At 49.5% G+C, this 27,487-nt stretch overlaps 1 protein-coding gene and 1 non-coding gene across 3 annotated transcripts in view; one reads left to right on the top strand and one right to left on the bottom strand.

Annotated features, from left to right (window-relative positions):
* The window catches only part of LOC103183773 (MAGUK p55 subfamily member 2), a 34,702-nt gene extending 8,946 nt beyond the window's left edge, over positions 1-25,756 (bottom strand). The window contains exons 1-6 of one of the 2 annotated variants that reach the window (XM_042343350.1): positions 25,597-25,756; positions 22,106-22,193; positions 4,836-4,954; positions 2,090-2,242; positions 801-956; positions 49-276 (exon numbers count right to left, since the gene is read on the bottom strand). In XM_042343350.1, coding sequence (XP_042199284.1) covers positions 49-276; positions 801-956; positions 2,090-2,242; positions 4,836-4,954; positions 22,106-22,136 — 687 coding nt within the window. In that variant the 5' untranslated portion in view covers positions 22,137-22,193; positions 25,597-25,756. The remainder of the gene's footprint in view (positions 1-48; positions 277-800; positions 957-2,089; positions 2,243-4,835; positions 4,955-22,105; positions 22,194-25,596) is intronic. The other variant, XM_007901418.2, reaches the window with a different exon arrangement.
* On the top strand, positions 13,942-14,014 carry trnaa-cgc. Its single transcript has one exon. It is a non-coding gene; the product is annotated as a tRNA-Ala (tRNA).
* Positions 25,757-27,487: the final 1,731 nt, after the last annotated feature.

Below are 27,487 nucleotides of genomic sequence, written 5' to 3'. Positions count from 1 at the left end.
ACGACTATAATAATTACATGGGCCGATGGCCGGGGTTTTACCCTGTACCTGTCGGGGAGGCTGCGGCTCCTGGTAACTGGGGAGGATCTTGAGGATGACACTCCCACTGGCGTTCTGGAGCATCTCCTGGAGCACCTTGGGGTCGTTGCAGACCTCCTTGCCGTTCACCTCCTTGATAATGTCCCCCACGTGCAACAGGCCCTGTTGGTCGATCATGCCTCCGTGGAGAATGCGAGCGATCACCAGCTCTCCTCCCTCTACCCTGAACGTAACGCCCTGTAAAGATCGCAACACGAGTCAGCCGCTGGCAATTCTTGCCCGTCGCCCGTGGAGTCCTGTAGCTCGGCGGTGAGAGCACTCGCCCAGCGAGCGAGAGGACCTGTGTTCGATTCCCGGCCAGGGCAAAATGTTGGGCAAGTTTCCTTACTCCACACGCGCACACACACACACACATGCCTCTGTTTATCCAGCAGTAAGTAGGAACCTGGTTGTTAGTCGATTGGCGTTTCCGGGGATAACAATGCCTAACAAAAATAATCACAATAATTTGGTCACTTCAATCCATGACTGTCTGTGGGAGGACGTCGCCGGGCGCAATTGGCTGCCGTGTTTCCCGACAAAACACACAGTCGCTACACTTGACAGTGTATCCCGTGAAGCGCTTTGAGACGTCTCGAAGACGTGATCAGGCGCTGGGTCCAATGCAAGGATTGTTATTATTATTATTATTACAATAAGGAGACCTTTATCGTGCACCTGAACAGGGGAGGGTGGGTGCGAATAGAAGCCATTGTACCCACCAGGTGCTCTCCCTTGGTCTTGCGAATGCCCACCATCCTCACAGCGTCTGGGGGCACGGGCTGGTTGTTAAGCGCCGTGTCCATCATTGACTCCGGGCTGGGTGGTGGCGTGTCATAGTTTTTGGATGCAACGGAGTCGTGAGCTTCCAGCAGCGACTGCAGGGGAGAGAGAGGGAGGGGGAGGTGGGGAGGGTGACTCGTAAGCAACTTCAAAGAGGAAGATCTTAAGGCGGGACTTGCAAAAGGGGTGAGAGGGGTGGGCAAGGCGGGAGGATTCAGGGAGAGCGTCCCAGAGCTTTGGGGCGTAGTGGCTGAAAGCACGTCCTCCGATGATAAAGCGGAGGGCGCGAGGGACGAGCAGGAGGCCGGTGCCAGTCGGCCGGAGGAGCCGAGTGGTGGGTTGGGGAGTGAGGTAGGGAGGTGCCAGGGAGTGAAGGGATACCTGGTCAAAGTGACCTTACTGTCCCTCAATCCTCTCCTCGGTGACTTTGAAAGATTCTTCGTTAAATATAGCTCTTATTTATTCGAAACCGCAGCTTGTTTGTTTCTCTCCCCTTCAGGGCAGGACTTTCTTTGTTGCCGAAACCCGTCGGCGGGACTTACTACTCGATTCCCTTATCTCCCGTTAGAAGGGAGAGACTTTATTTGCCAATTTCGTTATATAATTGCGTTCTGTTTGATAGATGTGGATTATATCTGCGTCCTCGTGGGTATCGTAGAATAACTAACGCTGGAATTTCATTGAACCCATCACCAGCATTTGAGGTCACTGAATCTCGAAGACGTGATAAGGCGCTGTATCAAATGCGAGGATTATTATTATATTCTGCCCTATTCTGAGAGCCAGATAATAGATTTAATCTACAGAATTCCTCGAAGGAATTTCCCCCCCACACCCTCTCACTTAGGGCTGCGCACAGAGGGTTGTAGCCGGGAGGGGTGGTGGGGGGTGGTATGCGGTGGGAGGGGGGGGGGGGTTGTGGGGGGACGATAGGAGCTGGAGCAGTTTTGTGGCTGTTTGCCGTGCGAAACGACGGCTGAGTTGAGCGCTCGCAAAGAGTTTGGGGAATGTATAGCGTGGAAGAAGACCAAAACATTGCGTCTTGTGCTGATTCTCTTTAAAGATCTCTTCTTTTGAGCCCATTTCTCACACGGACATGCGCGCGCGCACACACACACACACACTCACGCACATCCACCCATTCACACACACACACGCACATACACCCACACACACTCACACGCGCACACACGCGCGCGCGCACACACACACTCGCGCGCTCTCTCACCTGAAAGTGCGGTTCTTGTAGAATCTGGGTGAGCTCGGCTGCTGTCTCGCTGGCCTTGGTGATGGGAGTGATGTCTTCGATGATCTCCTTCACCAGTTCCAGGTTATTGTCCCTGACGGCTTCCAGCTTAGTCTCCTCCAACTTCTCGTGAGCCTGTCACAACACGCCACCCCCCGCCCCCACCCACCGACCCCCACCACCAAAAAAACACAAAAAACACACACACGTGGCAAAGTTTAGCAAAAGTTCTCCATTAAAATCACAGGGGGGGGAAATTCTGTCGGTTCACCGGTCCGAAAGGCCTGGATTTTCACCAAGTCTAACCAGTTTCACCCAACCTTAAGAACTGACTATCTCACCTTACGAGATGGTTATTTCTTAAGAATTTAAGGTGCATCAGAACTGTGGAATGTTGTTTGATTTAATTTCGATTTGAGAGGCGTTTTCTTCCGCAGTTCTTAAAGGAAAGCCACTTGTGGGTTAAGATTGAATTGAAGATTCAATCTTAATCCATAATTCCGCACCATCTTACACACACTGACTTACCTGAAGCGCTCTGAGACGCTATCCTTGGGTGAAGGATGCTATATTACCCCAGCGCTCCCCTCACCACTGCCCTGGAGCGTCAGCCTATACTGTGAGCTCAAAGTCCCGACATAACCTCGAAACCCCAACCTTCTGATTCGGATTTGAAGGTTCAAAAGGGACCGGGTAACGTAGACCAGGATAAGCTATTTTATCTTGTCCAGAACAGTAGAACCAAAGGAACACGGCCTGCGGTTAAAGCGGGGGGAAATTAAAAAGGTTCTCTGGGGAGACGGGTGGAAGCAGAAAGAGTTGATTCCTTCTTTCAAAAGCAGATCAGGACGATTTCTTTTAGGAAATAATATTGTGGGACTCGGTGTGGGACGTCACGTGTACACGTGCAAGCGACTAGGATGGCCGAGTGGCGAACTGGATGGACCTTGGTCTTCTTTCGTCCGGCAAATACTTATGTTCGGTGTTGGAGAGCGTTACTGACTGCTGAACAAAGCAAACAGGTAAGGGAAATATCAACCACGGGATCAGCACGAGGCCGAATCAGCTTCCAATGGGACTTTATATTCCACCCACAGCAGCATTTGGGAACGTGTGCACTGTCTGTGACTCACTTTGTTCCAGCAGCAGATTAATGTGTTTTTCTATCAAAACTCCTTCTACAGAAAAGCAGGGACAAAGATCTCGGATGATTCAGTTCAACGAGCGGAGCTGGGTTTGCCTTTGGGTGGGGGCGGGGGGGGGGGGGTGGTGGGGAAGCAAGGAGGGAATCCTTTCTCCAGCGCTTGGCAAAAAAAACGTCTTTCTGTTTTCTGTCTTTCTGTCTTTCTCTCATTCCATTCCCCTCAACAGTGTACTGCAAGAACAACAACTTATAATAATAATAATAATCCTCGCATTTGATGGAGCGCTTTTCACGTCGGGAGGACGTCCCAAAGCGCTTCACAGAACACACTGTAAAGTGAATTGACTGTATGTTTGTGGGCGAACGCGGCAGCCAATTGCGCACAGCGATGTCCTACAAACAGTCGCGGATTGAAAATGACCAATTTATTATTGTTTTTGGTTTTGGAGGGATTATCATTAACTTGCATTTATATAGCACCCCTCACGCAAGATAGTGTAACAGGACACTATATCCCCTTAACAATATACTACATAGTCTATACCCTTAACAGTAATAATAATAATATATACTATGTATAGTCCCAAACTATATGCTGTATTCCAAGATAATATAGTATTAATAATACAATTAATATAGTATTAATAATATCAATCTTTGCATTTGATACAGCGCCTTATCACGTCTTCGAGACGTCTCAAAGCGCTTCACAGAATACACCGCAAATGGAATTGACCGTATATTTTGCGGTGCGAAGCTAATATAATATAATTTACAATTACAGCAACATTCGGATTTTGGAAAGCAGAGATTTTTTTTGTATTGTGATTCCCGTTTGTTGTCAAGCCGCAAACATCAACGACTTAGTCAGTCCAAGCGAAGAATTGTTGATTGCTCGCTCTCAGGTAAAACCGCGAGAGGTTCGTTTCGCGCAAAGCTTTACAGACTCGACCTCCTCCCACATTTCCTTTAATTATTTTTGTTTGGCTGCCGGGGAATTTTATTTATTTTATCGAGAGGGTCGATACAGAGGAACTATTGCCTCTAGCGCACAGGGGGGGGGAACCCAGAACAAGGTGAGGAGGGATGAGGGGTGTGTGGGGTGGGGGTCATTCTAGAATTAGTTTTAGGCCATTTAGGGGGGAAATCAGTTAAGCGTTTTTTCACGCCCAAAGGAGAGGGTAATTCAGAAGTCTCACCGTTTTTCAGGTCAGCGTGGCAAGGGATATGGAGCAAAGGCGGGTAATTGGAGTTGAGCTACAGATCAGCTATGATCTTGTACAGGATCATCCAACTGGTGGCCCATGGGCCACATCCGGCCCGCGGGCCAATTTCATCCACCCTGCCCCCCCCCCCCCCCACAAATGGCGTAAGGGTTGTTTTTCAAATAAGGCACCTGGCCCTCAACAGCTAAAAGGTTGGACCACCCTGATCTAATAGAGCGGCAGGACAGGCTCGAGGGGCTGAATGGCCTACTCCTGTTCCTAACCCACGGTCCGTTCCGGCTGGAACGGGCAAGACAAGGGTTGGGAGAGAGAATCACAATACAGTGCGGAGGCTAATCTCCACTGATCACAGAGATACCTTAGCCAGTGATCGTACAATTGGGCTCTCCATGATGCCTCTGAGGAAGAGTAAGTCCAGGTCGTTGGCTCCGGTTGAGTTGGGCAGCTCGCTCAGGTTGTCCAGCACTTGCTGCATTGCTAGCGGAAAAAACACACAGTTTTAAGGGTCAGTACACCAGTACACCACGAATCCTCCATGTAAGCCCACCCCCCCACCCCACCATCCCGGCTCTCTCTCTCTCCACCTCCCACCCCCCACCCCCCGTCCAATTGGTGGAAAGTCATCAAAAACACATAAACTCAGTCAAATAGTACTCACAATATAATAATAATACTTGCCTTCGGCAGAGAGCAAGCGTTCAGCTATTCCGCCTCCTCTCAACCTCGCCTCACTCCCTCTCCCTCTCCCACTCCGTCCCTCCCTCCCCAGTTTCAGCACTCCGAGGCTGCTATCCTCACGGAGGACGCTACATAAAAGCAAGTTGTAGTTCCCTTGCATCCGCTTTAAGGCTTAAATCTTCGACCGAGCTTTCAGTCATCTTCCACCCTCCCCGACCCTCTTCAGTTTCTCTCGCAGCTGCCCACGCTTTCCTACCTCCCCTCAATTCCCCCCCCCACCACCCCACCAACACCGCCTCCCCCTGCTCTTCCTCCCTCCCCACCTCGGATATTGAGTCAACTACGTGAGGAAGTTCCGAGACCCGGCAATTGAGAAACTCTGGAACCATCGCACTCCGCACGCTGCTGCTAGCACGAGTAAACCCAATGTTGCACGGTGACTGCCCTCAGCGCGGAGCGAGCTGCGCGATTCACGCACGCCTGATTCGCAGGCGCCGATGCACTGCTTCTGCCGTCGGCCTGCTGCGTGTCCGCAGTCTGCCTGCGTGGAATTGTGACAGCTCACAGCGAGGAGCGGAGACCCGGGGTTTTCGAGCGCAGCCATCACAACAGGGAGGGGAGGAGAGAGGCTCCGCTAAAGGAAAAGGTCACGCTTGAGCCGGCAATAAGAGAGAGAGAGAGAGGGGGAGAGAGAGACTCGTGAACGCAAATGGCATAAAGCACAGGTGGAATCAGGGTCTGCGCACAATATTGTTGCAATGAATCCCACTGCGCAAGTTTCCTCACTCCACACACACACGCCTCTGTTTACCCGGCAGTATTTAGGAACCCGGTTGTTAGTCGATCGACGGATCGCTTTTCCAGGGTGGGGGGGTGGGGGGTGTGGGTAATAATCCCTTCAAAAAAAAGACAGTAATGATAAATTGGTCACTCGAGCCACGACTATTTGTGGGGACGCTGCTGTGCGCAGTCGGCTGCCGCGTTTCGCCCACAAACTATGCAGTCACTTCACTTGACAGCGTGTCCTGCGAAGCGCTTTCAGGCGTCTCAAAAGAGAGGTGAGCACGAGCGGTGATGAAAGCACGGAACCGAACTGTAAGCCCAGCCCGAAGCACAGAGCGGCAGCAGAAGATTCACTGCGAATGCAGAAGGTGTCGCCGTGCCTCGCAGGTCGATTCACTTAACACTGGCTCGGACCTTGTAACACGAAAAAAATATGTCTGTACACGGAGAAATAGCCTTTGCAATGGAACCCTGGAAATATCTCAAAAGGAAATGGGAGTTTATTAAAATGTTGCTGGGAAAGATGACTTACAGCCAGCGGTAAGTTTACAGCTGGCAGAGTAATAGCTCCCGACTAAAAATAGACTTCTCCTCTCGGCAGCAGCACATCTGCTGTAGCAGATATCATCTTGGTTTGGGGGCGGACGGGCGGGCGGGGGGGAGATTGCAGAGATTTGCACACACACACACAGAGAGAGAGAGAGAGAGAGAGGTGATGATACATAGCTGCCCATCTCTGCCCCGCTAACTCTCCTATCGAGTGAAACGTGACCGGTTTGATTACGTCAATTATTTGACATTTTTACTGGGAGGAGGAAAAAAAAAAACACACACACACCCTGGACCCAATCGGCGCCACGGCGTTGAATGATTCATCAGCTTGGTACATGATACGGCGGTTGCGTTGGATAAGCGGCTATCGATGTCAAAGTGTACCGTCAATTCACTTTACAGTAGATTCCGTGAAGCGCTTTGAGACGTCTCGAAGACGTGATAGGGCGCTGTGTCGAACGTGAGGATTGTTGTTATTTTCTCTCTGCTCACACATTACGAGAGCGATAGCGATCCTTGCGCTATAGCCCCTTTCACGTCAGGAGGACGTCCCAGGATTACCGCGAGGGGAGAAAGTTGACAAGCCTCCGCTTTTGGTTAAAAATACCTCATTTGAGACTAACTCGAGGTGACGTGAAGAGCCCGAACAGGAAGAAGTGAGTTGGACAGATCTGACTAGAGCTGTCTTTGCTTTTCTGCCTGTCAACATCTCATCGCAGTCCACAGTTCCGAAAATACACGCAGTTTGTGGAGCCCAAGGCTATGCCCCAATAACAGGAGATTTGCCAGTTATCTGCAACATCCCACCCAGAGGAACCCTTCTGCCAAGTGATCGCAATCAAAAGGATCACACGGGGAAGGCAAGGACACTGCATTTTTACTCAGGGAGTTATGATCTGCCTGAAAGAATGGTGGAAGCAGATTCAACAGTAGCTCTCAAAAGGGTAATTTGAAAAGGATAAATTTGCAGAGCTATGGGGTAAGAGCGGGGGAGTGAGCGGGGCTGGTCGGTAGCTCTTTTAAAGAGCTGGCACCGATGGCCTTCCCCGAATGGCCTCCTCCTGTGCTGCAGGATTTCCACGATTCTAAAACCATCCGCTGCTGTTCCCCGATGGATTCGATCGGATATAAACTACAACTTGCGTTTAAACAGCGCCCTTTCGTGCCGCGTAGAGCCTCGGAGCGCTTAAATGAAAAGCATTACCCTTTTACACGGTTAAAAAGGTGACCGTTGCCCAGAAAATAGCATTACAGAAGAATCCGGTGATGCTCGTTGCGATTCTAATCTTAACGTGGCATCCGGTTGCAGACACCAATGTCCCCCAAAAGCCATGGAGTGAGAGACCAATTTTATTTGGTGGGGTGGGTGGGGGGGGGGGGAGTGGAAAGTGTTGGCCAGGACACCGGGAGAGAGAGAGAAATTCTTCTCTTTTCGAATAGCGCCCCAGGGATCTTTAACGTCCACCTGAACAGGCAGATAGGTTTAACATCTCATCCGAAGGACGGCACTTCCAACAACACAACACCCACCCAGGACCGCATTAGAGGGTCAGCTCGGACTGTGCGATTCCAAGTTCCGACGGCCGGACTTGAACTCACAACCCCTGACTCTGAGGCGAGAGCGCTGCCGCTGAGCCAGGCTGACACTAATCCTCTGTCCAGCAACGTGCTTTAAGGGGAGGAAAAAAAATATACACAGGAAGCAATTAATACAAAGCTATTTCACATGAGAACCACGCTGGTAACAGGTGAAAGCCAACCGGGCGGCATCACACAGAGTTGGTGTCAGTGCTATTTCATTAAGCAGTAACTCTTTAAGAACCTTTTTAAAGACTTCTGCCTTGAAGTATACGCGGAGCTCGGAAATTATGCCCAGTCTTCCTCGCCCCTAAGACGGGTTTCCTCTCAAAACCTTCGGACGAGACGTTAAACCAAGCTCCCCATTTCCGTGCCCTGTTCGGCTGAGTGTTAAAGATCCCACTGTGCTATTCGTAAAGAGAAGGGAATTTTTCTCTCCCAGTGTCCCGGCCAACAGTTCCCCGAATAAAATTGGTCGCCCCCTCCACGGCTGTTTGTGGGACACTGTTGCGCGCAAACCAGCTGCAACGTCTCGCCCACAAAACACACAGTCACTCCACTTTATCGTCACGATTACGTTATATTATTATCGACCCCCAGAATAAAGAAACACTCGCTGGCTTCCGTCCTGAAATTGCCCTCTGCCCGTTTGCTGGACCTTGGTACGCAGCTGGCTTGGGAAGCGCACAGTCACTACACCCGAAGGCTGTGACGCCAAAGGCGAGGATCTCACTCGGAATCCGCTTCCAGCGCACTCGGGTGTGCAGGAGCTGAAGGTCAGCAAAGATTTGACGGAAAGACACAAGCGGACGCAAAGCCTGAGTGAGCCCGTGAGACCCTTCGCTCTATGGCTGACATTTAATCACATTCCGTTTCATCCACTGGTGACAAATAATAATCCTTGCGTTTGGTGCAGCGCCTTATCACGTCTTCGAGACGCCTCAAACGCTACAGGACTTCCCAGCGTGGTAAATAACAGTCTCCCAAAAAAGCTGGGTGGTGGGGGATTGGGGTTGGCGGCTGGTGGTGGGGGGGTGGAAGGTGAGTCCATCTCAGTAAGTGGTTCCACCCGCTGTGAAACACTAGGAACCAAAGGTCAGAAACTAATTGCAAACGGAGCTTTTACAGATCGATTTAACTGCTCGTGCGCGGTGTCTGCCGACGCGTCACAGGGCGTTATATGAAATGCAAGGATTTTTTTTTTTGGGTAGTAATTGTTCTAAAGCGTTGAGACTCGAAACGAATAAAAGGGGCTATAAAAACTCAATTTCTCTCTTCAAATGTGATAGCTTTCCTTGTTGTGTCTCATTATTTCTCCGGCTCGGTCTGTCACTGCTTGTTTAACGCTCACTTTAAATTCTGTTGGCAGTAACTAGAGCCAGCCAAATTGAAATGAAAATGTTTTTTTTTTGTACTAGCCACACTCCGTTAAGCTCTAAAGCCAATCCCTTTTCTGGCACTATCAGAAAATCATTGCCGATCTCGATCACAATGTTCAGTTGGTTTAGATAATCATTCAAGAAAACGCTCTTGTAATCATCGGCCTTGCGTTTGGCACAGCCCCTGATCAAGTCGTCGAGTCGTTATTATTATTATTATTATTATTATTATAAGTCGTCGAGACCTCTCAAAGCGCTACTCATACTCTTCAGTTGAATTGATGGTGTATTTTGTGGGCGAAATGGGGCAGGAAATTCACGCACAGTGATGTCCCACAACGTCTCATCGGTCGGACTGCTTCGCAAACGGCGCTTGACACCGAAGGATTAGGGACCGTTAAGAGCCCTGCAAAGCGCTTTGAGAACATCGGAACGACGCGATAAGGCGTTTTCCGTTAAGTGTAGTGACTGCGTGCTTTGCGAACGAACGCAACGGCCAATTTCCTCGCGGAGACGGCCCGCAAAGACAATTTAACTGGTGGGTTCGTTGGTTGGGGAACACTGGGAGGAACTCTCTTCTCTGCCCATCCGATCCCACTATTTCCCCCCCACCCCCACCCCAAAAACGACTTCAAGCCTGTATCTTTCAAGCGTTTCTACGCGAAGCTCTTGGGACGAGTGTTAAAGCCTATCGCGTGGCTTCGAGCTCAGCGCATTTTTTTCCAACCACGGAACGGTCGAGAATGGAAGAGCGCAAGTTGTTTTTGTTTTTTTGTCCTTACCCCCGAGACGGCGAAGAAATTTACATTCATTCTGTGCAAAAAAAATCACCCGTCGCTGCTCACTTCTGTCAGACTCCACGCCGGAAGGGGGGTTTTAAAACGGCTTATCAGCCCACGTACGCAAGCGAACACCGGAGGCAGCTTCCGATAAAACGGGAGGCTGGATTTTGCTCAGCTTTTATTGTCTTGACAACCGTAACGCAGTGAAGCATTTTACAGCCAGCAACTCACTGGCTGTGCCCTGGTCGATTCAGCTACACTCGCCCTCTGACACCCTGACAGGCTGACGTCTGGGTTTACGTGTGTTGACAAGCCTATAGCCCGCAATTTGTAATCCGCTTGCACAGTGCGATTTACATCTCTGCAGAGTGTCGGGGGGACGTCTCAGAGCCCGTTGTTTACCTGGTAGTGAGCAGCGAACCCGGTCGTTAGTCGATGGGGTGGTGGGGGGGGATATCGCATTTCCTGGGGTAATATTCCCTCCGAAAAATAAATAAAATAATACTGCTAAAATTTGGTCGCTCGATCCACGACTGTTTGTGGGAGGCTGTGCTGTGCTGCGGTTCGCCAACGGAATACACAGCCACTACACTTTACAGTGTATTCTGTGAAGCGCTTTGAGATGTGATAAGGCGCTGTATCAAATGGAAGGATTATTATTATTATTAATGTTCATTTTACTTGGTATGCCGACGCTCTCAGGTCGGGGGGAACGTCTTAAAGCACTCGGCAGGCCACGGCACTGTGGAGTGACTGTGTATTTTAAGCTTAGAGACTCCATGTTACTTATCTGTGACGCACCAGTGCAGCTTAGACTTAGCAGTGACATCAGGAAGCATTTTGTCAGGCAAAGGGGAGGGGAAATCTGGAACTCTCTCCCTCCCTCCCCCAAAAGGCTGTGGATTATGGCTGGACCCAAAGTTTGAAGACTGAGGTGGAGAGATGTTTGTTGGGTCAGGTTACCAAGGGATACGGGGCAAAGGCAGATAAGTGGAGTTGAGGTACAGATCATCTACGATCTATAGTAGAATGGCGGAAGAGGCTCGAGGGGCTGAATGGCTTCCTCCTGTTCCTAAGAGCGCGTCGCCAGAAGAGGGTGACGGCCGAAGGGTGGGAGCACAGGGTTTCAAAATGGTTTTAACGCCAATTTACGGCCACTGTCGAAGGCATCGGGGAATTGAACCGATTCATTCCTTCGTCGGAGTGACTCACTCGGTAAATTAACGTGGATTACGAAACGGCCAAAGGGATTTTACAGAGACTCTGCCCAAAGAAGGCAGTTTCTCTCTCTTTCTCTCTCCCTCTCTCTCTCTCTCTCCCGATGCCCTGGCCAGCAATCTGGCCCTGACTGGCTGCTTGCGGGGGCTTTGCCTAATAAAAATACAGTCACTACACTTCAATGACAACTCGCATTTACATAGCGCCCCCTTCACGTGGGGCTGGCGTCCCAGAGCGCTTGACCGACAGTGGTGGAGTCTGACAACGAGCCAGGGGGGAGAGGGAGGGGGTGAGGGGGGATTGGGTGGGGCGAGGGAAGGTGACCCTAAGCAAAAAGAATGCGCTGACCCCCACCGCTAGCCCCACCTCAGCCGGCCCTCTGGGGGAGCCCCGCGCGAGCTCCGTTTACAGGAACAAACCAAATGGCGGATTTTCAAAGCCGAAACGACAACGACAATGACTTGTATTGAACAGCGCCTCTCACGTCGCGAGGACGTCCCCCGACGCTGACGGAATTAGACACGGGGGGGGTGAATGTTATTTCAATTGAGAGTGGGGGTTGAGAGAGGGTAGATTCGATACCTCGCAAGTAATCGGGTACCTCCGCGCACTCCCGGATTCCATGGTCGCGCTCGTCACCTCGAGAGCTGAAAGTGCAGACCGCTGGACGCACAGCGTAGAGGGAGCTTTACTGTGTCTCTAACGCTGACCCGAGAGTGTGGACGGACGCACAGCGTAACGGGAGCTTTACTGTGTCTCTAACGCTGACCTGAGAGTGTGGACGGACGCGCAGCGTAACGGGAGCTTTACTGTGTCTCTAACGCTGACCCGAGAGTGTGGACGGACGCACAGCGTAGAGGGAGCTTTACTGTGTCTCTAACGCTGACCTGAGAGTGTGGACGGACGCGCAGTGTAACGGGAGCTTTACTGTGTCTCTAAGGCTGACCCGAGAGTGTGGACGGACGCACAGCGTAACGGGAGCTTTACTGTGTCTCTAACGCTGACCTGAGAGTGTGGACGGACCCACAGCGTAACGGGAGCTTTACTCCGTCTCGTGTTCTGGGATCATCGGCAAGTTAAATTACAACAGTCCCAGAAACACGAAGCATTCTGTGGATCGCAGCAATGTTACTTACAAGCCGGGGAGTTTCAGGTGCTGTTTGTTTCCCCTCACCACCTCCAGGGATCGGAGCTGAGATTAAACTTCTCTCAGCGGAACTTTCTCTTATGTGAAGCGAGTCGATTTCGTTCCTGACTCGGCAAATCGGCAGGGACTTGAAACTCGTCGCAGCCACCCGTAATTTGCGCTTAAATCATGAAGCAGTTCCCAAAATAGTGCCGAATGGGAAGGAGAGACAGCGAGGGGGAGAGAGAGAGAGAGAGAGAGAGAGAGAGAAGAAAAATAACAAGCCACAAATCCTGAACCCTCTAATTACAAAGGAATGAGACCTGTTGTCATTGTTCAGATTTAGACTTGTGATTCGACTGAGTTTGAGCTCAGAGGTTCGGACACTGCGAGAGCAGAGAAGGTCAACGTACCTTTCAATTTCCCTACAGTGAATGAACGTTATAAAAGGTCCAGAAAATCCAAGCCAGCGCTACAGCAGGGCTCAACCGCCAGTCAGAGCTTGCGTGGAGCCCTGTAGAGAAGAACGGTTAAACCCTCCTGCCTCACGAGCGAGAGGACCTTGGTTCGATTCCCGGCGGGTCAAGGCAAAATGTTGGGCAAGTTTCCTTACTCCACACGCCTCTGTTTAACAAGCAGGAAGCCGGTTGTTAGTCGATTGGCGGATTTCTTTCCGGGGTAATAATCCCTCGAAAGAAAAATTGGTCACTCAATCCACGACTGTTTGTGGGACGCCGCTGTGCGCAATTGGCTGTCGTGTTTCGCCCTAAAATACACAGTCAACCCACATTACGATCTATTCTGTGAAGCACTTTAGAGACATCTGAGCGACGCGATAAGGCGCTCGATCGAATCCAATGATTGTTATATTGTTAGTTGCTTATCGGACGTTTGCTGGGATGTTGCTCTGCAGAAAACTGGCTGCTGCATTCATCAATTAAATACAGTCGCTACACTTTACAATAAAGTCACATGAAACGCTTCAGGAAGTTTTGAAGACGTAGTAAGACGCTGTATCAGATGTGAGGATTATTGCCATAATAAAAATAGGGAAAACATCGCAAAATCACGGTCCTGATGACAAAATCCTTTTTTTTTTGACAGAAACGCAGACGGCTGAGGATCTTTACAGCTTGACAACATGACAAAATCTATCATTAAGGCCAGTTGTCTGCCAAGGTCTAAGTATAATTCGGAAAAACAGAGTTAATCCGGGAAGAGTTGACGTATAATCAAGTGACCACGGGATTTGTGTCACATAACAACAATGTAGTAGATTATATATTTCTCTCTATAGACAGAGACAACTCCCTCAATCGAACACGCTCAAAATCCGGGAAAGGACTGTGGGGAGGAAGGGAAGGGCATCGCCCTGTAGCTCAGTGGTTAGAGCGCTCGCCTCGCAAGCGAGAGGACCTGGGTTCAATTCCCAGAAGGGCAAAACGTTGGGCAAGTTTCCTTACTCCAACCGCCTCTGTTTACCTGGCAGTGACTAGTAACCCGGTTGCTAGTCGACTGGCGGATCGCTTTTTGTGAGTTAATAATCCCTTCCAAAAAAATAAATGATAACAATTTGGTCACTCAATCCACGACTGTTTGTGGGGAGGTCGTCGGGCGCAATTGGCTGCCGCGTTTCGCCCACAAAATACAAAGTCCATTTACTTTACGGTGTATACATACTGTGAAGCGCCTGGAGACGTCTCGAAGAAGTGATAAGGCGCTGTATCAAATGCAAGGATTACTATTATTGTTGTTGCTATTATTATCCGAACCAATCTTGCGAAGAGTGACTCGCACCAGCCACAAGGTTTGGTGTCAAAGAAAAAGGCGCACTGTAACCGCACGAAGGATGATGATTATCACATCAGATGGTTCAGTGTCCACTCTGTGCTGCGGGTGACAACCTCCCAATTAGAGGGATCTCCCTCTAACGCACAGACGCCAGAAGGTATTTATTTCGCCTTCGAGAGAACTCAAGGCAATGGCTGAAGTTCTGCTGCCAGACACAACAACTGACTCGTGTAGTTAGAGGAGTTGGTGGGTGAAGTGTAGGTGTTGCAGTGAGTGAACTAGTTACAGTGTTATTCTCGGGTGATTTGACAGAGTAATTACTTGGCTCATGTTTAAAGTGAGTTAACACGCAGTTGGCTTTGCGCAATGTGCTGCCCAACATTTTACCCACTTTACCAATTCACGTGTCCTATGTTCATTTGAAAGGAGTGGCCTTGACTACACTGCGCCGTATGTGTGTGTGTGTGCGTGTGTGTATGTAAAACAAACACCCTCCTCTTCTTCGCATAGGATTTTTAACATGCTGTGGAGTCCTGTAGCTCAGTGGTTAGAGCGCTCGCCTCGCAAGCCAGAGACCCGGGTTCGATTCCCGGCAGGTCAGGTCAGGGCAAAACCTTGGGGAAGTTTCCTTACTCCGCACACCCGCCTGATAATAATCCCTCAGGAAAAAAACCCAATAATAAATCGGTCACTTCAATCCACGACTGTTGTGGGGACGCTGCTGCGCGCAATTGGCTGCCGCGTTTCGCCCACAATTATACAGTACGTTCTGTGAAGCACTTTGAGACCTCTCGAAGTTGCGATAAGGCGCTATATCAAACGCAGGAATTATTATTATTAGTACAGCACGCCCCAGCATTGCACTGGAACATCATCACAGACAGAGTTCGGATGTAGAGCTTGTTGAAAAGCAGTGGATGGTGCGAGAGAGAGAGAGAGAGGAGGGGAGGAGGAAAAAGAACTTACTTGCTTGTCTTCAATTAACACGACAATCATTTACAAGAAATCCACACTACAAAGCTCCACCAGGTGACAGGTGGTTTTGTAACGACACACACACCCACACCCACAGTCAGTCACAGTCATGCACACGTACACACATACACAGTCAGTCAAGTGAAAGCACAAGTACACATACACATGCATTCAATATTATATTTATATAGCGCCTTTCACGTCAGGAGGACATCCCAAGTCTGAGTTCCACACACACACACACGCACACGCACACACACAATCTCAGACCCTCACATTAAAATCCGAGGAAGCTGTTTTCAACGAAACATAAAGCCGGTTTGAAGACTGCATTTGGGCAAATGCTTCTGCCTCAGTTTCCCTTCGCAGTCTCGATGGACGCTAACCCTCCCCGGCACATCAGGCTGGAGCCCTGCCTGTCAGTGTGGAAAGCCTCGACGTTGTTGATGCAACACGACTTCGCGACCGGCAGTGTTATTTACCAGCCGAACAAGCCATTCCCTCCAAGGCAGCCTTACCTCCTCCGCTCGGGTCTGACTCTGACCAGGTGCTTTGCAGCGAGGCTCGAGAGCCTGGGTCTGACGAGGCTGTGCGAGCGCCTGCCATGCTCGTCTTTCACTGAAGCTCCCGACGCTGTTCACCCTCTCGCTCGATCACTTCACGAGGTCAAACAGGCTCCTTGCCAGCCAGCGAGCCAGCCCTCGGGGAGTTTGTCAAGGAGGAGAGAGTCTGGCATGTGTTCTATCTGACTGAGCAGACAATTTAAAGCGCTCAGGGCCTCCCTCCCCCTCTCTCTCTCTCTCTCTCTCCCTCCCCCTCTGTCTCTCCCTTAGTGGCTCTGCTCCAGCTAAACTGCTTCGAGGCCTGATTTTTTATTATTACGCTCGGTTTTAAAGCCTCCATTGCGTTAACCGCGCTGCTCGGTGTCTCTTGCGAGCGCCTTCCGACCAGCCACCGCTTGACGTTCGATTCGATCGGCACGCAGCAATGTCCCACAAACAGCCGTGAAGCGAATGAGATCGGTTTTATTTTATTATTATTATTATTATTATTATCATTATTATTACGATGATGATGCTACAGGAGGCCTGAGGCTGAGTGGTTAGAGATCTCGCCTCACAAGCGAGAGGATTTGGGTCCGATTCCCGGGCAGGGCGAAAACTTAGGCGAGTTTCCTTACTCCACGCGCGCATCGCGTGAAGCGCTTTGTGACATCTCGAAGACGCGATAAGGCGCTGTATCAAATGCGAGGATTACTATTACTATTATATAATTATTGTCGCATCCAGCGGTGATGTGAGGGGCTTTGAGCTGGAGGACAGAAGAACTTAATTTGCCAATTAAAAAGGAAAAGCGGTAGTCAGCTGGCGTTTGGATTTCAGCAGTTTGAGGGCTCCTTCTGGGACTGGTTTAGATGAATGGGGTTCTAGGCTCGTTTCGCCGAGCTCCTGGCAATCAGAGGCAGGAATTAGCGACACGGAACATGACATCTAATCCAGCATTGTCGAGGTGAACACGCAAAGCGAGCTCAGCTACAGAAACCCTTCCAAACCAGGCTCTTCAAAGCAAAGTGCTCAGAAGCCTCTCTCTACAGGATGTTCGCAAAGTCCTATGACCGCTTCCCGCCCACATCACCCATTGTGTTTTCTTTTACAATGAATTTTTATTCTCCTTTGCAGACAAGTCGAGTGTAACAACATCTGATACCAGTAACTTCCCCCTCACTCCGTCCGTGTTCCAGACACACACAGACACGCACACACACTGATCCTCTGGCTATCTACATAGAGTTAAACACTTGAAACGAATACAATGAAGTACTTCCAAATACAAATATCAGAGTTTTTCCACACGTTTCCGGGTGTTTTTCAGGGGTCAGCACACGCAGAAACCCATCACCGTTGCTTAAAGAGTCCTCGAACCAAGCTGAGAATTCCATGCATCCCATCTACACATGAAAAGTTGTTGGAATGGAATGCGCTCTCTCTCTCTTCTTCTCTTATTATTATTATTATTATTATTATTATTATTATTATATTATTATTCTCTCTCTCAGTTGTTGGTTAGTCTGTGTGTGTGTAAAAAAACATGTGGGTAACAGGACTTTGTGAACACCCTGTGGTAAAATATTATGTCTCGGTCTGTAACAACAGCAGCAACAAATTAGACTCGTATAGAGCCCTTCACGCTAGTAAGACGTCCCAAGGCGCTGGATAGTCGAGGGGTTTTGTAGATCGGACAACATCTGAAGCTTCTTTCTTCCCCAAGTGTGAATTAGCAGCAACGTCATGTCTGAAACTTCAAAGGATCGTGAAGAGGTACATGGCAAAGTGCGAAGTCGGATTTATTTTTGGTGCCAATTCACACTTGTTTCTTCCAGACCTGTAAACAAACACTCGATTGGAAAGCAACGAACGAGACCTCATTAGGGACTTTTGTCAAAGGAATTCAAAGAAATTATTAGCCCCGCGGAAAAGCGATCTGCCAATCGACTAACCAACCGGGTTCCTACTTACCGCTCGGTAAACAGAGGGGTGTGTGTGTGTGGAGTAAGGAAACTTGCCCAACATTTTGTCCTGACCGCCCAGGAATCGAACCCAGGTCCTGGGTGAAACGTGGCAGCCAATGGCACGCACAGCGTCCCACAAACAGTCGTGGATTTATTGACCCAAATTCTTCTTTTTTTTTGAAGGGTTTATTATCCCTGACTTTAAATCTTGTGGTGTATTAGATCGTCCGAACTGCTTTAGTAAACCTGACAAAATTCACAGGGAAACATTGATAGCTTCTGAGCAACTGAGACACACAAAACATACAGTCAATTCGCTCTACAGTGTATCCTGTAAAGCGCTTCGAGACATCCCGAAGACGTGATAAGGCGCTGTATCAAATGCGAGGGTTATTAGGATTATTCTAACAGGCAATGCTTCTAACAGCAGCAAAGTAATGATCATTCACACTCATGTGGGGCCTTTAATGGTGGGAGCAATCTCGAAGAGCTTCACACAGGTCTGACGGAGGGCCTGAGGCGGAGGTTAAAATAGGAATGAGAGTGCTTTTACTGTAATTGTGTTTTTCGGACCAAAAAAATCTGGTTGTCTGGCAACCTGTGGTGTCCTGCTGACATCCCCTCACTAAATCATAGTGTAAGATAATCCCTTCCCAGAGCTCAGCTCAAACCCCATCATCGCTTCACAGCACAACCTCAGAACCACCGCCCACACCCACACCCGCACACACACACACACTCATACACACCCACACACCCACCAACACCCCCAGACACCTACACACGTCTCATCAGATCTAGATGTTAGTAGCACCCTCTCGTTACCTAGACATTTGCACAACTCCTACTTGCCGCGCACATCTGCGCGACTTCATACACAACTTGATTGCCTTCAAAAAGCACGTTGGCTTCAGCAAGTCGACCGACACCGGTCTGATTTCGAAACGCTTTTCTGGTGCTCAGATTCTCTCACCCCCAAAACCCCTCCCCCCGGCCCATTGTTAATTCGCCGCAGTCTGGTTTACTTTCAACCCATCATTTTCGCCCACAAAATATAGGCGCATAGGAAACAAGGCCATTCAGCCCTTCGAGCCTGTTCCGGCATTTAATTAGGTCATGGCTGATCTGTGCATCAACTAATCCTTTCAATTCCAATTTCCTGCTTTCTCCCCTTAATACCCTGACCTACTAAAAATACCCTAACCCACAGTCACTCCACTTTACAGTGTATCCCGTGATCCGGGGGGTTAAGCGGCAGTGTCGGGGGTTGGAAATCACGCAGTTCAAGCCGATGCTCCAACGCAGCGCTGCTGGGGTTAGGATGGGGAGGGGGAACCCTGCATCGTTGGAGGTTCCGTCCTTCACATGAGATGTTATACTATATTATAAGCGCCTGAAGACCATCCACTCCGGCCGTGCCTACGGTCACCTCCTCATTCCCCACCCCGCCCCCTGCTGGATGTTCGCCACTGTCAAGAGCTCTGGGTCGCTACCCTACACGAGAGGGGGGGGGGTGGGGTGTGTGTGGAGGGGGTGTGGCGCTGTGTAAATGCAAATTGTCGCTGTCGTGTTGTGCCAAAGTCCCGTCTGCCTCCTCAGGTGGACGTTAACGATTCCGTGGCACCATTTGAAAGGAGAAGGGAGTTTGATAGCCGGGGTAGCCTTGGTGTAATCTCTTGAAGCCCAGACTAGCGTTAGGGTTACGTTTGGGAGAAAGTTCACACGTTGAAAGATGGAGATAGTGGCAAAAACGCCTTTGAGTGCTGAAGCCAGACAGGGACACCCTCTAGAGGAGATGAATCGTTAGTACAGACTAGATCGTGGGACCCGTTAGGTTGTCAGTTCGCTGAAAAGCACTCACCGTAAGAAAAATAACCCTTGCGCTTCACGTCCTGCCTCATCACCCCGGTCGAGATGACTCAAAGGCACTCTTCCGGGATTTTGTTGCAGGAGCCAATTTGCGCACAGTGACGTCCCACAAATAAACAGCGACAAAGTGAATAATAATAATAATAATCCTCGCATTTGACACGGCGCCTCATCACGTCTTCGAGACGTCTCAAAGCGCTTCGCAGGACACACCGTAAAACGAATTGACTGCGTACTTTGTGGGCGAAACGCGGCAGCCGATTGCGCACGAGCAGCGACCCCACAAATTGGATTGAAAGTGACCAATTTATTATGATTATTTTTTTTTGAAGTGAAAGTGAGCTATTCTATCTGGGGGTGGATGTCGGTAATAGTCGGGGTGCGCGGGGGTGGGGGGAGCGTGTTGGCACAGGATGGTCTTGTCAGATGACCCAATTCTAAAGGGGAAAAAACTAACTAACGGGGAGTTGAGGAGAGAAAGAGATCACAGAAGAAAGAGGAACGGCCTTAATTACAGCTCCTGAACACTCAACCAAAAGCGATTAGTTTCACGTTAAACAATCGTCCGCGCGTGGGGAGGGGAAGGGGAAATAATATTAATTAATAATGCATTTGACACAGCGCCGTATCACGTCTTCTGCACGTCTCAAGGCGCTTTACCGAATATACTGTAAAGTGAGTTGACCGGATGTTTTGTGGCGATAAGAGACAAGAAGATTTCCTTGAGCGATTGGGGACAGATGACCCGACGAAACGTGCGTCACAGGCGTGAATCAAGCAGTCGGCGGGTGACGAGATCCGAATGTCGGAGTTCAATAGGGCCGAGTAAATGCCTTCGCTCGCGAGAGACACAGTACGTACGGCGCTCAGCTGCCTTTTCAGCCCAGTCCACGCTACACACACGCCCGCGCACCCACCCACACACACCCACACACACGCAGCTTCCATCAGTCCCCGCCCGTTTTACAATGACTGGCCAAGGATGACCGTTACAGACATTTTAATGGTCACACACGGCGAGCGTGTTTTCACCCAGTCAATCGGATCCCTGTGCTTCGTTTTCGGGTCCGTGACTTTTTTGCTGCAGAAGATGCTTCTGTGATATTCGTTTCCGAGGCAACGGCTTTAGCTGAGCTGATGACATAACGCAGGGAGGTAGGTCTCGCTCGCAGCCAGATAGATGGCCGAAAAGAAACGGCAAAGAAAACAGCGCCTTGTCACGTCTTCGAGACGCCTCAAAGCGCTTCGCAGGACACACTGTAAAGCGAATTGACTGTGTATTTTGTGGGTGAAATATTATACTCCGCATGAGGCTTCACCCATTCCTTACTCCCTCACACACCCTCCTTCTACTCCCCTCTCCCTCACACGAAGGTCTAGCTTCCTTCGTGGACGCATCTACGCATCGATCTGATTCGCCCACAAAATACACAGTCACTCCGCTTTACAGTAGATCCTGTGAAGCGCTTTGAGACGTCTCGAAGACGTGATAAGGCGCTGCATCGAACGCAAGGATTATTTTTATTACTATTATTGGTGTAATTCAACCACCTTTTCAGGCAACAAGTTCCACAATCTCGCTATCCTGTACGTGAAGCAGTTCCTCCTCAATCCTCTTCTGGATTCCCCCATTTGCTATCTTTTTTTTTTCTAAGCCTGAATCTTTCCTTAACCGTTATCCATTCCCTCATCCTGCTCCTCTGCTCACCCCCCCACCCCCTCCGGACCATTACCCTGTGTGTATAACATCAGACTACGAGGAGCTAAGCAGCAAAGGGCAGAGACAATCAATTGATGAATCAATAGCAAAGGGCGAAACGCAAACAGCGCGACTGTAATCCAACGCAGGATCAGACATGCGACTTGTCAAACACGACCTGTGGATCAAACGGGACTACAGCACCGATAGCGCGCCCAGCACGAGTGGCAAGCGAAGTGGGGATCGAAAGGGGAATCGGACAGACGTATGAAGTGGGAGCAATGTGTTAGGGTTCCGGGGGGAAAGAGCGGGGCATTGGGAGGTAGCGGTCGATTGTCCAGTTTGCGCCGTTTCTCGACAGGATTCCTTAACGAGGGAAACAGAGAAAGTCCTCGGGGCTGCGATGCGACAGATCAGGGATCCAGTGAACACACGACCTGACTATCTCGGGGTGAGGCTCCCCAGACGGGGTGGGCGCCACGACGATAACTCACGTTGTTTGCAGAGCTTCCTTCACGCCGAGCGGCGTCTCGGAGCGCTTAACGGTGGCGGAGCGCGCCGCCGAGCTTTTGGGGGGGGGGTGGGGGGTGCGGGGAGGAGGTCACGGGCGAAGAGGAAGGCCTATAGACGGGATCCAACGCACACAAAACCACACCCGCGCGGACAAGAAGGCGAGCGCAACAACTTACCCGAATCAGTGTGGGCAGCAGCCACAGGCATGTCGACAGATGTCCTCCCGAGGCTCTTAAGACGATCTTTCCCGCGATGGACGGAAAGCTGGGAAAGAGAAGTTAGCCGTGTTACAATAATTCCCAATCTCTGCTCGCTGCCACTCACGTCAACTCCAATTCCTCCCCCTCCGAAAGGAATAATAATAATAATAATAATAATTATGCTCACATTTGATATAGAGCCTTTTCACGTCCCCGAGACGTGGGCGCCACGACGATAGCTCACGTGGGGGGGGGGGGCGGGGGGGGGGCGGGTTGGAGGGGAGGGGTGGGTGTCGAGCAGAGGAGCAGGAGGAGGGAATGGATAATGGTTAAGAAAAATTTGGGATTAAAAAAAATGAGTTTAGCTGAAACGAGACAAGTCAGCCACATTGACGTGGAGAGGTAATAACCCGAGAATACATAAAAGGTCTAAATTGACTTGCTAACGACACCACTGCAATCTATCGGATGTTCTCCCGAGTGCTTCATGAATAAAATAGAATCAGAGAAGGAAATGCATAACTAAGCAGCTGGAACTGCTGCCTACGTCCCAAATATCTGCTCTGGGTGGTGCGAGCTCAGGAGTCGCTGCAAATTAATCCGAGAAATTCTGAGCAAACGAAACGGAATTACCCCACAGACGTCAATGTTTGTCTCCGTTGCTCTACATTCTGAGCAAGATAACCTCAGTTCTAGTCTCTCTTCACGTACACGCGCGGGCGCGCGCACGCACGCGTGCAAACGCCCGCGCACTTAAAAGCATACACTCAACACGTGCGCACACGCGCGCACAAAGTAAAGCACACTCACCGCATGCAAACGCGAGCACCTGCACGCGCGTGCACACAAACACACGCAAACCCAAACACCCGCACGCACGCACGCGCGCGCGCGCGCACACACTTGCATACAAACGCAAGCACACTCGCACACGCTCGCACAGGGGGAAATTAATGTCCCACTTGAGAGGACACAAGTGACGTTCAAGCAAAAGGATTTGTGCTTCGAGTTACAGGAATGTAGAGCATCTTTGAACCTCTGGTCCGTAAGACAGAAAGGAAGCAATTCGCCCTTTTACTTGTATTCGTAGCTTATACTCGACTCGTATTGTAACTTGTGTCGTATCTTCAAGAATATTTTCAACTTAATTGCGCGGGATTGTGGAAAGTGTAGCCAGGCGCGACTTTCAATGTAGCTCGAGACTATAAATGGCCACGTTTGGTTTATTCCCTGTGATTTTGCGCTGATAGCAGCAGTGAACGATGCAGGTGGTACTTAGCATGCGTTTCATGCATCGCAATATCATTAAATATCGCCAGACGACAAGTTGCTAAACATTCCGCCTTGACAGGCGCGTTATCCGAGCTGAATTCCAATAATTATTTGCATTCCATTCAGAAAATGACATGCAATCTGATTCATTTTCTATCAGAACTGATGCACTGTAGCTCAGTGGGTTTAGAGGACTCAGCTCGCAAACCCGGGTTCGATTCCCCGGGCAGTGGCGAAATGTTGGCCAAGTTTCCTTACTCCACACGCCTCTGTTTACCGAGAGTTAAGTCGGTTGTTTGTCGATTGGCGGATCGCTTTTCCGGGGGTAATAATTCCTCAAAACAGAAACAAATAATAAAATGGTCACTTCAATCCACGAGTGTTTGTGGGGACGCTGCTGTGCGCAATTGGCTGCCGCGGTTCGCCCGCAAGTTGTGTACAGTCAATTCACTGTACTGTGTATTCTGTGAAGCGCTTTGAGACGTCGCGAAGCTGTGATAAACGCAAGGATTATTATTATCACTGTTACCGATGCTCACTCATACTCCTAGTGTTCGAACAAGGCACTTCGTAGGGCTCAAGCAATGGAAACGCAACACCTCATCATAAAAATAATAATCCTTGCATTTGGCCCAGCGCCTCATCACCTCGTTGAGACGTCTCAAAGCGCTTCACAGAATATACGGTAATAAGTGGAGTGACTGCATGTTTTGTGAGCGAATCGCGGCAGCCAATTGCTCACAGCAGCGTCCCCACGCGAACCAGTCGTGGATTGAAGAAAACGTAAGCGAAGAAGGGAAAGCGACAACGACAAACGAATGAGGCCTCGGCTTTTGACGCACTTTTGAAAACGTGCTCCGAGGCTAATGGCTGTCGAGCGGAGTGACTGTCCCATTCTGGGAAAATGAGTAGCAGGCCGTTTGCGGAGCGAATGGAAATCGAACGAAAACATTTGCCTTTCAATCCTGTTAGCGAAACAGCGGACGCTAGTCACGCAAAACCAGATTCAAAACAGGGCAATTCATTGGAAGTCTCCTCGTACTACGGTAATCTCTGGCGCCTGGTTTCAGCTCAGCATCATGAGTGACGTTCGTGAAGGTAAAGTCAGCAACGTTGCTTTTGTACCAGACATAAAAAGACCTCACGTCAATACTTTACAGCCCTAAACTTGAGTCAGGAAATAAAGAAGCCGTTTACAAACAGGAAGAGACGAGGAAGGGAGAGAGGGAGTGGGGATGCGAGGAGGCGAGTGTGGTGGGAGGAAGAAGGGGGAAGAGGGACGGATACCAAGGGTTGGAAACCACAAACAGACGCGTCTGGTTTTCGAACTGATCGTTACATGATTAACCGTAAACGGAAAGGTTTTAAAACTGAAATGCCATAAAATTATACAGCTGTCATAGATAATCACCATTCCCCCCCATCTCTCTGCTGATTAATGTTGTACAGCTAATGATTAATACCAAGTGCCCGCTGGTGTTAATGGTGTACATCTCTTTGTAAAGGACGAAAACAGACATCCTGTGTCCTCTACTGCTCTCATCTCAACGTACAGAAAATGCTGGGGGCAGACCGTGTCCGGACCCCCCCCCCTCACCAAAAAATAAAATAACTGGACGTAAAAATGCGGTATGTGATAATTATCACATCATACTTCGTACCCCTGCTTACAACCGCCAGCTTAAAGTTAAAGGGTTTGAAGACGGAGGAATTCGGGTCCTAGTTGCCAACGGCCTGTTGATGAATAGAATTAGGAGAGAGATTTGGAATGAATAATAATAATAATAATCATAATTATCCTTGTATTCAAAATAGCGCCTTATCACGTCGTCGAGACGTTCTCAAAGCGCGTCACAGAATATACTGTAGAGCGTACTGACTGCGTATTCTGTGAGCAAAACAAGAATGGCCCCCAATTCGGCTCATTTGATCTCAACCTTCCAGAACACCAACTCTTGATAGTTCAGGATGGATCCATTGCAGCAATCACGTGGTCCGATCAATTAATCAGTCAAAATAGATGATTCCGACACAGCTCCTCTCTCTCCCCCCCCCTCCCCCACCTGCAGCGTGAATGGATTTTGCTTTCATTCATTACCGAGGAAACCAATCACCGTGAAATCAGATTTCAGGCCCAAACCACTTACGGTTCATTTATACCCATCTCAGCGAAATCAACGTCACGGTGAAATTACCGTCAGTTTTATTCATCCGTCTTACAGCACTCAATCCCACGTCCCCGTCCACTCGATGCGGATTCGTTAGCCAAGCTCTAAGATTGGTCTCCGGGTTGAGAAGATTTTCGGGAGCGTGGGCGATGGGTTTGGAGTCAGGAGAAACTAGGAATGAGTCAGGAGAAGATGAGAGAGTTGAACTCTCAATGGCACGGCTTCCGACGGTAAATCAGTTTCAAGGTTACAATGTTCTGCTTCAGGCTTTTCTTTCCATCACTCTGTCAAGTCAGAATCCCATCGGAAGTATCTACAGTACAACACAGTACATCGACATACAGCAAGGAAACAGGCCATTTGTCTCAACTGGTCCATAAACTAGTTTATACTCCCTGCAACTCCTATTCTCCTCTCCAATGTCCCTCCATTCCCCTCTCCCTCATATGTATGTTCCACCATCTTTCCTCTTCGACCGTGCTTATGGGTCACCTCCCCCTGGCTCGGCGTCAAACTCAACCACCGCTAAAGCGCTCTGAGATGCTGCCCCGATGTGAAGGCTGCTGTTTAAACGCCCGATGTTGCTGAGATCTATTGAGCTCTCATAAATATCCTTACATTTAATAGCGCCTTTTACGTCAGGAGGATGTATCAAAATGATTTAGTTCAGCAGGATTTACGTGCGTATTTGAACTCCTGCGCTGTAAACTAATTAATATGGAATAGAGCAAGCTATTCTTCTTATAATTAAGAGTTAGTGAGCCTGAAACAGACCAGGACATCAAATACCAGGGAAACAGATTTCCTCGTTGCTCGGAGAGAGAGAATTATTGGGCTCAGGCAGAGATTGGCACTTTCTGATCTTTCTGCTGAGATGCAAAGCTGTTGGTACACAAAGCTGAGCTCCTGTGGTGCTGGCAGATGGGCGGTGGGTGAGATGTGACTGATGGCACTCCTCGAAAAGAGAAAGGAGTCTCTCCCAGTGCAGTGTCCTGGCCAACAATCTCCAGATACTTTGCAAGAGGGTGGGGTGGTGGTGGGGGAGAAGAGCAGAGAGAGCTGGGGGTTGGGGGAAGAAGGTTGGGGGTAAGATTTCACTTGAGCCAACTTCCACAGAGAGAGGCAAAGGTTAAGAGGCGATGCCCACAGCTTTGATGTGAAGCCCTTTTGAATCCGTCAGCCTTGAGCACCACTGTGCCAAGACTCTGGAGCTTATCCAGGAGACTTTGAAGGCGGGATCCATAAATGACCGGTAACTTTACGGTCCGGACCGGCGGAGTTTAGAGACGTTTAACACACCGTCTTTTATTGTATCCGAGCAATCGCTGTGCAAAAAAAAAAGCTAATCTCCATCAAACCAGCTTAAGCAGAATATAATAATAATAATAATAATAATCCTTGCATTTGATATAGCGCTTTTATGGTTCAGTGCAGTAAGGAGTCACCTTTAATGCGCTCTCACACTCTGCCTGAATCAGTGCAGCGAAAAACCTATTCACTGCGTTTCTATTTCTTTTGAATTGAATGCATTATTTTGCCCCCGTCCCTCTCTCTCTCCCCCACCCCCTTTACAAAGCCACCTCGTTCTCGCTTGGTCTCTGTGACAAATCGATGCACCGCGATTCATCGCAGCCCCCGCTCCTCACCGGTTACGCATTGCCCACAAAACACACAGTCGTTCCCTTTACGGTGGATGCTGTGAAGCTCTTTGAGCTGTCTTGAAGATGTGATAAGGCCCTACATCTAATATAATTATTATTATTGGTAGAGTCAGCCAACAGTGCACCAGGTCCTGATCATCAACAGGATCAAGTTTCTATTGACCCATTGATCAAAGTGAATAAGTACTTGAGCTCCTTTGAGGCCTATCAATAAACTGCCGTGTGCACACCCAAGGGCTTCAAGAGAGAACACAGGT

Source organism: Callorhinchus milii, unplaced genomic scaffold (genome assembly GCF_018977255.1).
Source record: "Callorhinchus milii isolate IMCB2004 unplaced genomic scaffold, IMCB_Cmil_1.0 Scaffold23, whole genome shotgun sequence".
Taxonomy (NCBI): domain Eukaryota; kingdom Metazoa; phylum Chordata; class Chondrichthyes; order Chimaeriformes; family Callorhinchidae; genus Callorhinchus; species Callorhinchus milii.
Note: the sequence above shows the minus strand (reverse complement) of the source record. Positions and strands in the feature narration are given on the sequence as shown.